Consider the following 12720-nt stretch of genomic DNA (forward strand, 5'->3'; position numbering starts at 1 on the left):
TAGAAATCCTGGATACGTTGTTATTAATGTTGTTCAATTTCAAAAGGCTCTGAAATATGTTCATGCCAGTCAAAATGCTGCAAAAAAAGGTGCCTTTGCAATATCTAGTTCCTAATATTATCAGATACCTTGCAAACGTGGGTTTTTTTTCCATGATAGCTGGCTGTAAGGTCTCATCCTGATAGATGATACGTACACCAATGACTACCAATGATATCAAATCTGGCATTCAGCACATCAACAAAGCCAATTTTGAGGTATTAAATTTTATTCAGAACTGGGAATAATTGAGGCAGGCACTAATGGATTTATATAACCATACAATTTAGAGGTATTTATCCAAACCAGCCTATCTGGGGTCTCCTCATTTCTAGGACATGTTCAAACTGCATGTTTTTTATACCAAATAAGAAAAAGGACTGATGCCATTGTTACTAAAAGAAAATCAAAGATAACATTTGCAGCAAACTTGGATTATTCTCCCCACTTATTGTGATCAATGTTTTACCTCATTTCCTAAAAGGGCGTTTATACAGGCTTCAGATGCATCACAAATGGCAGTAAGGTCATGTCCTCCCTCCAGTGCCAGCACAACACGGCCATCCGCTAACTTCAGCAATTGCTTGGTTAGATGACCAAAACCTAGCATTCAAACACAGTAATGCAAATAATTAAAGTAGAACAGATATTACTGTCACAGTTCATATCTGCTACAAGAGATTCTAGAAAGCTCATGTATATTGCCCAAGAAGCATAGGATATATTTAGCTCAGTATCCCGTTTCTGACTATGACCCACATCAGATCCTTTGGAGTTAGGTATATGGAATTTTATATGAGGCAGATGTGAGCTAATGTCCCTCATTCTGATCCCTAATAACTGGAGATAAACATGACATTGTCTCTCTTCTTACTGTTATTAACCATTATCATGACAAATTCTCTTGCACAATGTAACATATAGCCATGTTATTTAGAGATATCAGACATAAAATCAGTCACTTATGGCACTGATATGACAAATAATTTTTGCAGTTAAATCATGATATTATAATTAAAAACAATTATATTTTTCAAATGAGTTGATCAAATTTATATTTACAAATTGCTTCTACCTTTGCATTTGGCGTTTGTGTATAATATACAACTGTGGACTGAAAAATAGTGGAAACGAGTTACCTCTTAACTCTCTTTTGAAGTGGTTTTGAAAGCAACGTTGTTAATTAGATCACTTATTTTCATTCAGGGTTTTGGAATAAGTCACTTGTGACCAACAATGTTCTAAGCAATTCTGCACCACAGCCAAAAAGGATAGTGTAGTGATCTATAACTACATAACCACTACTACGAAATTTTCATCTGTAATTCAAGTAAAATTAATTTATTTCATTTTTAATGACAAGAAAACAAAATTAATTTGGAGAGAAGATTTTGGAAGAAAGTTTTGTGGTATTTTCACAGGACAGGTATTGTTTTGATTAATCTCCTTTAAGTGAATAATAGTAAGTAAAGCTTTGAAACTATTGAAGTGAAATATCCATCACATCTTGTTCTTTACTTTTCCACTTGGTCTGTTCTAGTTACTCTACTGATAGTCATCACTACCCATTCCAATACATTTAACAGCCTTAAATAAAGCATTTAAAAGGTCCTTGCTAAAGCCTCTATGGGTCTCCATAAAGACAGGAAAATCAACAGCTTTTTATTATATTCCAGTGAAGAAGGTCATCAAAAATTAAAAACTACAAAAACTACAAGCACGTTCTTTAGAGAATTTTTCCAAGACACAAGCTTAAGGATTGTTCTGGCAAACAAGCAATCACATAACTAGTTCTGTTTACATCTGAGGACTTTGTTCAGCACATGCCCCACTGTTTTTACAATAGGAACTTTAATGATACATTTAGTTTAGATGAGCAGACAAAAAAAACAAACCAAACTAAAACAAAACCCAAATTCTCTACTTGCCACTTAATCTATAGATCATTAGAGAACTCTTGAGGTGAAATATTGTTTCCTTAAGCCACTCCATAATTTTCTGTACCCTCTAAGATCTGCAGTTTTGATTCTAACAAAGTAACTACACTGTGGTTCAAACTACATACAGGGTTGAAAAACAAATAAAACCTTAAACTCTTATTTAAGATCAACCTTTTTTTCATGAAAACAAAATCCACCCAATCCTCTCTACAAAAGACCAAATTTAGACAGGATAATAAAAGTGAAGGAAGGAGTGGAATGAGGATAACCTTTGATCTTTAGCCAATTTCTACTTTCTTTTACCTACAGGATTTATTCCTGTCTGCATGTTACACACGCAGTCTTTGGATTCATAAAGAGAGCATGCCAACAGCATAAAGTGAGCTGTACATACAGTATTTAAAGGAAATGAAGAAGAATGAACAGGTGAAGACTCCTCACATCTACCTCTCACCTTTTGGGTCTGTGAAAAATCCAACAGCATTTTTAAGGCATTGTCCTTCATGTTATACAGTTTCTGTGACGAAGAGAAACCTCTACTACGTTTCTCCTGCACGTTTTGAAAATTTTGTATGACTGCAAATGTTGCTACTGCCACATTGTAATTTTCTGGTATATGTGGCAATAAATGTAAAGACTCACAATACCTTTTTTTTCTTTTAGGCAATAATACATAATAGAACTCATATACATCGTTACAATGTTAGTTTCTTTGGTTTCCTAATAATTTTCTTAGTATCAGTGTTATAATACTCATCCCCGTCAGAGTCAGGATGCAATGAGCCATAAAGAAAGCTTCTTTCCCAACAGAGATCATAGTAACAAGAGAAAATGTTGCCAAACTAAATCAACACAATGAGGGCTTTTCTTCAGTGTAATTACACCGAGAAAATAAAGGTGACTTGTTAGGAAGACTTTAGTCAACAGTACCAACATTGCCAGTGACCAAATAAGTTACGGAAATTCTTAACAAAGAAACTTGGATCCTTTGTCCAGGCAGCAACACGGCAAAGCCATTAGCTTCCTCAAGGAAATCCCCTGGAGTGCAGAAGTAACAAAATGGAAAGACAGGAATCCCAGTCAAGTAATGGTTTTAAGATGGGCTGTAGTTCATGCCAAATAATTAAGAAAAACAAGAAGAAAATAGTAACATGCACCATGAAAAGAATCAGTCATCTCCCTTGACATAAGGAGATTAAACGCATATTTAATGCCACACTGTGCAGCTCTAAGGTGAGAAAGCACCTGGATCTTCAAACTCACACGAATTTCTAGAAATCAGCAGCATTTCTTGACCCTTCTACTGTTTCTGTTGGAAAATGTGCCAACTGTGATGCTGGCTTTAAAGGATGTTTTTAGAGTTTGCCATATTCTAAAACTGTATGCTTTTGCAACGATGCACGGCAGTTATAGATTAGCTGCATTTTATCAAAACTGCAAAAGTTCACTTATAAAATGAAAAATTTCAGTGCTTATAAAATGAAAATTAGTGCTTGATTTTCAGTCCAGCTTTAAACGGGCATTGCTTCTTTGAGGCTGCAACTACCTTTTGAGTCTGAATGCCTGACTCAATGACAGGCATCTATTAATTAGACCTTGAAACAGTCCTGTCAGTATCCACAATTAGTTGTGTTTATAAACAGGCTATGGGACCTGGGACTGTTCAGCCTGCAGAAGAGAAGACTGAGAGGGGATCTCATTAACACTTAGAAGTATTTGAATGGTGTATGTCAAGAGGATGGGGTGGAACTTTTTTCTGTAGTGTCCAGTGACAGAACTAGAGGTAATGTGCTTTTCAAATGTCTCCAGGGATGATGGTTCAACCACTTCCCTGGGAAGCCTATTCCAATACTTCACAACCTTTATGATTAAAAAACTCTTCCTAATTTCTAATCTAAACGTCCCCTGGCACAACTTGAGGCTCTTGTCTCATAACAAGAATTAAAAAATATATAGTATTTAAAAATCCAGTAATTTTAAACAATGAGTGAGAAAAGATTATATATACAAGAGTATTTCTCAAATCTGCTTGTAAATGTTCTCAGTGAATTTGTACTTCAGAGAAGTAGCAGCACTTTTTAAAAATTAGGTTTATACGTTGTGCCAGGAAATTCATGCCAACTATTACTTTGATAATTTCTGTAATTTAAATGTGAAAAGTACTAATTTCCTTCACAGATCTATTATTTAGATATCCAGGTCAGAATGTGCAAAGGCACTTAATATTAGTTTGCTATGATTCCATTAAAGACATTGATAAACCTTCAATTTACACAAGAAACAATATTAAACATTGGTAAGCAGTTATGAAAATCCTACTCTCTGAATGATTTATATTTTCCTGACAAAAACCCGTGGGTTCACAATTGTACATCTAAGCAAAAAAGACTACATTAAGATTGAAACAATTATAAATCATTTACATATTAGAGAAACATAAAGCCCATGAGCTGTTATTTGCTGACCTTTGAGGTTAAAACATACATTTTTAAAACAAAAAAATGATATCTAATTTTTAATTATATGCTTTCTCCTCCTCCAGTGCTATTAGTGGAGGAGATATAATATTCAACCTTATGTAAGGAAATATTCTTTTGAGAGAAGGTAAAATGAAATAAAATCAATACTGAGATATACTAGTGAGCAAGCTGCCAGACTGTTATTGAAAGACACAGTGTGTTGATCACCTAATTATCACCCAGGCAGGCCATTCAGCTTTTAGTGGACTGGTATCCCAGTACGGGTCCTGGTTTTTTGTTTTGTTGCCCTTCCCCCCAGACAAGCTCCTCATGCATTCCTAGTTATGACAAACAAACAGCAGAGAATGACATAGGTGAGGCTTCTGCTTCATTTGACCAAAGTCACTAGAGCAGCAGTACTCTACCTGGACTTACTGAAAAACAAGAAGAAATGTTAAACTCTGTAAAAAGAGAATCCAGAGTTTTTTCTACTTTTTATACTTTTGTTTTTGAGGTATTCTAACTCTGACAACCTTAAATGGATAGTGGCAAGCAGAAAGTGGATAAAAGATCTCTTAATCAGGCCATTTACCCTCCAATGGACTCATTACACAATTGTGTCGTGTACAATGGCTAGACAAAGTATAACTAACAAGTTAGAGTTTTTATGTATAGCCTTCCATTTTGAGAAAAAAAAAAAACCCAAACATTTGAGAATGATGACAACTTGTGAATGTTATTCTTTTCACATCCTTTCCTCAGCAGACATGCAAAGGAATCATATGGACAGGGTACATCCCAACCCATCACTGTAGAACATCTTCTTTTCATAAACAATCATATACATAAATTTGCTCGCCAGCTAGTATGCAAACATCCAGTTAGTGGTGACTAAACCTGCCTCAGCAGACAAACTTTTTTGCTCTCCCCCACTGTGCATAAGGAAAGCAGATGTCCCCTGCAGGGACATTTTTTGGGTGACAGCAGGCTGAGCAAAGCTGTGGTCCTGGCTCTTGTTCAGGGGAGGCAGCTGGTGGAGGAACAAGGGCACATCAACAACCGAAAGGTTGGTAAAACATTGGAGTTAAGGAGGAAGCCTCAACTTTCACAGCCTCAGCAGCAAGGCCCCAACAGCTCATTCAGCTTTAATGTCTTAAAAGCTACAATCCAACCCTAAATTACAGGCAAAGTTCTGGTGAGCTCCTCTGGCTACTCAGAGCAGCCTGGAGAGGAATACATGCAAAACAAAACCTCCACAGTTTCTGTCCTGGACCTCTAAACATGTATTTAGCTATTATTTACCATTTAATCATGTCATTACTCTCTAATTTACTTGAGAATGTGTTTTCCTCTCATTAAAACCGTTGCAACGATTGTTGCCAAAAGTCTACCCACCAGTGTTCTCTGCTTCTTCCCTGTGGGTCCTTCATGACTATTTGATTAATTTTCATTGATATTCTTCCAACACTAGCATCTAAAATTAACTGGGTCAGTTTTTATATAACTTCCTGAGTCATCAGACTACGTGTCCTAAATAAATATGTCCATGCAGGAGTCAAATGATAATTTACCCTTCCAGCACTGGCAAGAGCTAGAACATTTTGCAAAGCTTGTGTTCTATGATAAGAGAACACATTTTCTTCTAAGGTCTTAATTCAGGACTTTTTATTCAATCAAAACTTCATTTGGATTAAGTCAGAAGTTTGACTCACTTGGCAGGATGTGGCCCTGAGTGAGGGGGAAAGAGATTTTGGTGCCAAACACATTCTCCTGAAAAACATTTTCCAAATGGCTGAAATTATGAATGTTCATGTTGAGGTACCTGAACTTAAATGGTAGAAATTTGGCCTCCAGGCACTACCTGCTGGTTTCTTACTTTTAATACCAGAGAAGGAAACTCAGTAACACTTCAAATTACATGTCTCAAGCAAGCATTTAATTTAGATTAAATTAGACAGTAATTGTATGTTAAATAAATACCAATGGTCTCAGGAACACATTTTTTTATGGATTAACGATTTATGTAATAGATGTTTTTATTGCATGCCTGTTAGTTCTACAGGAATATGTTTTTCATAATTAGGTGCTCTTTAGCTTCTGCACTGGACATAACTTTTAAAATCTCTATTAAGTTCATGTTTAAGGATACATAGGATACGTCTTCAAAGCCAAATAATGTAAACCTGTCTAACTACACAAAAAGGCCACCTTGGCAATGCTCAGTAGGATGGTATGGGTATCTTCAGCTCTTTTGAAATATGTATGCTTTCAGGCAGGTCAGGTCATATAGCCTATTGCTTTACTTAGTCCTTCAGGAAGGAGAAACTTGTATACCTCCACTGCATAATGACAGGACTGTCCACCTGACAAAATGCTGCTCAGAGAAAACTCATGGAGGATGAAGACTACCTCAAACTCTTCTCACAACTAATTCATACAGAACAAATAAAAAGGGAAGTGATTTCTTTTATAACCTGTGTTATCAAGCAGTAGGGATTCTGCATCCTCCAAGAAAGGTCATACCAATGTACAAAATAAAGATTATGTTTTTAGAGCTCTTACAGTGCTGTCGTGGATTCAGACGGAAAATATTCAACCACAGATTTCAGCTGCCAGAATCAAAGCAGGAACCTTCGACTATTCTCAGTACTGGCTGAATGTTTTTTAGCCCTGCTCAATACTAGCTATTTGCTCTGTGCCTTTGTCTCTTCTTGGTTTCATCACATTCTCTTCACCCCTGTCTCATCTCACACCCGGATCAAGCATTTTCTCCACTGTTCCGCCATCCAAACCCTCTTTGCTATGTTGCTTTTTATTTTGCAAATTCCCTACTAAGTAAAGCTGGCCAGGAAGCAAGATTATCGATACCACAGAGTTCTTCAGTGTTTTCCTCAGGAACATGTACCTGTTCTGCATCAGAAAGCAGGAGGCAAGAGAAGAAATGTAAAACCCCAAACACTAAGGTGTCAAGGTGTCATTTCAGAATCTTGGAATCAGAGCTCTCTGAAAAAAGCTGTTGCTTTATCTGGGTGGTGAAGGGATTCTGTATGGGGTTTGGAGGCTTTCTTTTTTTTTCTTTTTTTCCCTTTCCTTTGTTTTTTTTTTTTCTTTTTTCCCCCCTGGACATTAAAAATTTCTGTACAGTGATTCTATGGGAATAGTCCAATTTGATAGTGCAAGTGGTAGTACTGTTATCATGATAACTTCTTCCAAATCTGATCAAGTTTCTTGATTTAAAATGATATACAATATATGTATCTGATGTTACAAATTAAGGATGATTAGATCTCCAAATCTGAGTCTAGACTCAGTAAAGAGTTGGCTAGAAAACAAACATTTGATAAAAAATTCAAAGTAGAAGGAATTTGTTTCTAATCCATGCTGGAATGAAAATCAGATACTACTATTGACTATCCAAATAAATGACTAAGCTTGATTAAGTTTGAAGAAGTTTATTATAATGCTACTGCCTATAAAATCAACTTGACACGTTTTAAAAATGTGGGACAAAGTTTCTGCACTTATAAATGAGTATAGCTGAAATGTGGGCACTGAGTTATGACTGAAAATAATCTGATGGGAAGATCTAGCCTTATTTCTTTTTTTAACTGATGAAAAAGCCAAGTCAGTTAATTTTGAATTTACCCAAGAGACTAACACAAAGGATCTGATTTAAAGCCCATCACTCAGAAGCTGAGAACTGACTGCCATTTTCTGAAGATGGTCTACAAAATTCTGCCAAGAAAAGCAGCATGGACTAAACGATCTTTCCAACATACACAGTTTCTCAGAGTCTACAAATTAAGGCTCTCACTTTATTTGTAGTCATTTATTGACCCTGCCACATAAACATATCACATTAAATTAAGGGCTAGTTCCTTAGCCAGTGTTAATCATCTTACACCTTTATCTGAAGACCCAGCCTCCAGATGTGGATCATTCGTTATTCCAAGACTAGGGACATAGACACAATAAGCATATCAGAGATGGGCTATTGTAGGTTGATAGACTCGAGGTAAACACTCTATTTCCTAAGCAATTTGGCATCAAGTCTCCTAGTGAATCCCTCAGTACTAGTAACAGAGGTCTAGTGCCCCTCAGGATTTGAATCACACTGTTTAATAAACATAATTTTATAATATCAGGAGGGAATAAGGCAGTGCATTGCTAAGGGATTACTGTATATCTCAAGTAGTTACTCACTTTCCCTCTGGCCTCATGCCCATTAACCCCACCTGACATATGCTATAATCACCCAGAAATGCACTGCCTGTCAGCACTTATTGAAAAGGTAATGTGTAAAAGTCATAAAGGAAATGGCATTGAAACTAGGTTTGGGGTCTTACTCCTTACAGTCTTCCGATTAATTGCAATTTCCAGGTAAAATACATTGAGCAACTTTCTATTGTGCTGTTCTATTACAAAAATGTGTAAGAATTTGTTTTCAACCCATACAACAGACTTTTTGTCTCTTTTCATACTATGAAAAGGACACACAGATGCATTGAAATGGCAGTTAAAACCCCATAGAGTAAAACAAACTGCAGCTACCATTCGAATGACATAGGTGGCTCTATCCAGAATTCTTCCTGAATAGAGAAGTCATGTTAGAACCTTGCCACTCATGTCATTACACAGCAGAGTTTGCAAGAGCCTTAACCTGCTGGGAGCACAAGAAAGGTGGTGGGAAATTGCATGGGCGTCGAGTGAAGGCAGGACTGAAGCCAATTTGTTCTGAAGCACAGGAGGTGGAAATATGTAGAATATATTCATACTTGCTGTTCCCTAGAACGAAGTATGTGAACTGTCCTCATCACAGATATGTAAAAGTTTTAAAGAATAAGGGTAAAGATGTTTCATTTTTTGTTCATTAGGGACAGATTTGTCTGCTGGGTGAGAGGGCTTTATGTGCCATATAACCTGCGATCTTCAACAAGGTAATTGGAACAGGAGTGACCTCTTTCCCCAAAAATTCTTCCCCCAAAAAATACAGACTCATAGAATCAAAGAATGGTAGGGTTGGAAGGGACCTTTAGAGATCATCTAGTCCAATCCCCCTGCAGAAGCAGGTTCACCTAGATTAGGTCGCATAGGAACATGTCCAGGCAGGTCTTGAAGACCTCCAAGGAAGGAGACTCCACAACCCCTCTGGGCAGCCTGTGCCAGGGCTCCGTCACTCTCATGGTGAAATAGTTTTTTCTTATATTTAAGTGGAACTTTTTGTGTTCCAGCTTCAGCCTATTACCCCCTGTCCTGTTGCTAGCTACTATAAAAAAAAAGGGATGTCCCAACCTCCTGACATATACGAGAATAAAATATTTTCTTACAATATTGAATATCTCATCCCTGTCTGTCTAGTCTACTGATAGTTCTCAGAAAGGGCCCTTCTGTGAGATTCTGCAGTCAAGTGATGGCCCACTCATACACCTGAGGGCAAGTGCTTGCAGGTATGTAAAGAAAAAAGTAATTTTAAAACTAGAAATTATTATTGCTGGTGGTAGTTATTAAAAAAATACGTTTACTTAGTACTAAAATCTATGCCAATTAGAGTAAGATCTGGATGTTGCATATTCAACAAGTGTGAAATCCAGCCTGTGCATCTGGCAGGGCTGATACAGGTATGACTGAAGAGGTGTGTGGTTGCAGGCAGAGAGGGTTGTAAAAAACCAGACTTTTTAAAAATCCTGTCCTGTTTCAGTTGCCCAAGAAACAGGGAGGAATAGTCCTGATGACCCCTTCAGACTACAATGTTACTACTTCTGGATTACGTGCTGCTCTGGATCTTCCTGCATTCTCCCCATGTCTGGAAATGCTCAAGAGAAATTTGTTTTAACATGGCTGTTATTTATTCTATGAGACTAGTGCACAGTGCATGCAATTGAATATTCGGATCAGAGCTCAGTTTGAATTTCTCGCTGTGGCTTTCCACTGACAGTTGCAATGCATAAGTGACCTGTTGGTAGATGTTAGAAATTGGACAATTAGAAAAAAAATATTTTTGTTTAATCTGAAATTAAGATTCAAGAAACAAGAAATTTAGGGCTTCACTATGCCATTTTTATATCAACCACTTTTAGCAGCAGGTCTTGTGGTGTTTAATCTTGATTTTCATCATAGAAAAAAGGCTAACTGGAAAAACATGAAAGTTACTTGAACATTTTTTTCCTCTATTTTTTACATTTAAGCAGAAACTTTGAAGTTAGCATTTATTGCTGGTTTATAGTTATAATGTGAACATGGCCTCCTCTGTACTGAGAAAACCAAAAGCCCAGAATAGTAGATGTTCATTTAATTAACAACTCTATCTTAAAGTATATGCAAAAGGGGTCCGTTGTGCAAGCAATCATAAATCTCAGTTGGCCTAACTTCAGAGCAATTGACCTTACAACCCAAATAACGTTCCTTTGTGCACAGCTTTTATACACAATTTCTAGATTTACTGTTTCAAGGGAAGAGTGTGTAAACAATTTAATCTGAGCCTAAAGTGAGCAACTCATTCATCCTACAGCTGGATGAAAGGTTGTGCCAAACTGGAAAACCTGTTCTGGAAAGAGTCTCTATTGATGCTACTTTCAGTGGATCCAGACTCAAATTTTTTGTTTATTTATTTTCACATGCTGCTGATGTCTTCCACAAACTGAAATGAGAAGAGAAAGGACAAGTTCATTGAACAGCAGAGAATATAATAGGAAAAGGTAATAACATTTTACCAGCTGTCAGTATTCCCTTGTCAGTCATCAAAGGACTCTCCTCATTCTGAGGACTTCTCTGAGGAAAAGGTGGAAGAGAAAATATAGGTAACACAAATGTAACTCTACTTGCTCCTGCTCTAACTATACAGCACCTTAAAATCTTGATGTTTCTTCTCTCTATAAACAAAATTTCAGGCCATATTTTAAAAAGTTCCATATGCAAAGAACATATATCACTTCCATACATGTGTTCCAGGTGACATCTACATGGAAACAGTGATAAATCCTTTCCTTGATTAAATATTATAAATCCTTTATTAGAAAATATACTAAAAATGAAAATGTGTCATCTATATCAGTAGTGCATATAAAAAATCCCAAAGTAACTGGCTCCAGGAAGAAATCTGGCAAACATTGAAGTCCATATGTGAGAAAGGCAACTTCATCACTTTGTAAATATCCAACAATGCTTCAATTAACCCAGAGATTCTTAAAATCTCTGAATATTTACCAACAGCTAAAGAAAGATTCTTCAAATCTATCTCAGGCTGACAGGCTTTTTTAGTTTGTGACTTCTGGAGAGCTCTGCTACTCTTAAGTCAGCCTCTGGAGGCTCCAGTGGTCATCTAAGAGATCTGTTCTTTCAATTTAGACTCCAAAATTGGGTAGTTAAAGTTGGGGTAGCCCAGAATATCTCAAACTCACTAGGAGGTTATCCCTGTCCTTATACTATATGTAAGTATGGCCAGTCTTGCATACATTATTAGAACTGATTGAAGTATTAATTACAATAAATAATTCAGATAGTGTATCCCTGCTTCATGCTCATAATACTGTTTGTAAATGTATGGTAGTATTTGTTAAATGCTAGGTTCATAAAGTTATTTCTGAAGATACCTGTTAGCATTTGTCTAAGTTCAGCTTGGAGGCTCCCTGCACTCTCCTTACTAACCTTAATTATCCATTTTTTATTAGTGCTCATAAATGAGAACCTATAGTATCTGCTCTCCTGATGTATAATAGAAACCTCTCATACAATAAAATAGGTATCAATTAAGATAAAGTGATAACTAGTAAATAAACTGGTTTTTGATCACACAAATATCCAGGAAATATCACCCCTCAGACTTTACTGAGAACATAAACTAGCCCCTGTGACTACTTCATAACAGGAAATGAAAAAGGAACGTGAGCAAGGATGGATGAATGAATTTTAAAAGTAAAAAAAAAATGATTACCAAAAAGAACAGTATTTGCATTCTGATTTGATTGGGTCACTTGCTCCTTTTGCAACCTGATAAAACAAATGAGTCAATACAAATCAAGATGACTTAGCAGAATAGCAAATGGCCATTGTAAAAGTAAAAGCCAGAAGAAAAAAAGGGTGCTACAAAGGACCTAGTTGCACTTTTATTTTTTTGCACTTTTCTGGTGTCTGTGGCCAGACACCTTTAAAGTCAGACATGTCATTTAATTTAAGGAGAGAAAACAGCAAGGCCATGTCCAAAGAAAGTAAAATAAAATGGAATAACAACCTGATCTGGAATAAAGTTCATATTTTGAAAGGAAAATAGTAGAAAACCTTGTAAA

At 36.5% G+C, this 12720-nt stretch overlaps 1 protein-coding gene across 1 annotated transcript in view; it reads right to left on the bottom strand.

The window, feature by feature from the left end:
- HDAC9 (histone deacetylase 9) overlaps positions 1–12720 on the bottom strand; it is a 387397-nt gene that overhangs the window by 23546 nt on the left and 351131 nt on the right. The window contains exon 23 of the mRNA XM_061996670.1: positions 509–642. Within this exon, the coding sequence (XP_061852654.1) occupies positions 509–642 (134 nt within the window). The remainder of the gene's footprint in view (positions 1–508; positions 643–12720) is intronic.

Source organism: Colius striatus, chromosome 5, assembly GCF_028858725.1.
Source record: "Colius striatus isolate bColStr4 chromosome 5, bColStr4.1.hap1, whole genome shotgun sequence".
Taxonomy (NCBI): Eukaryota; Metazoa; Chordata; class Aves; order Coliiformes; family Coliidae; genus Colius; species Colius striatus.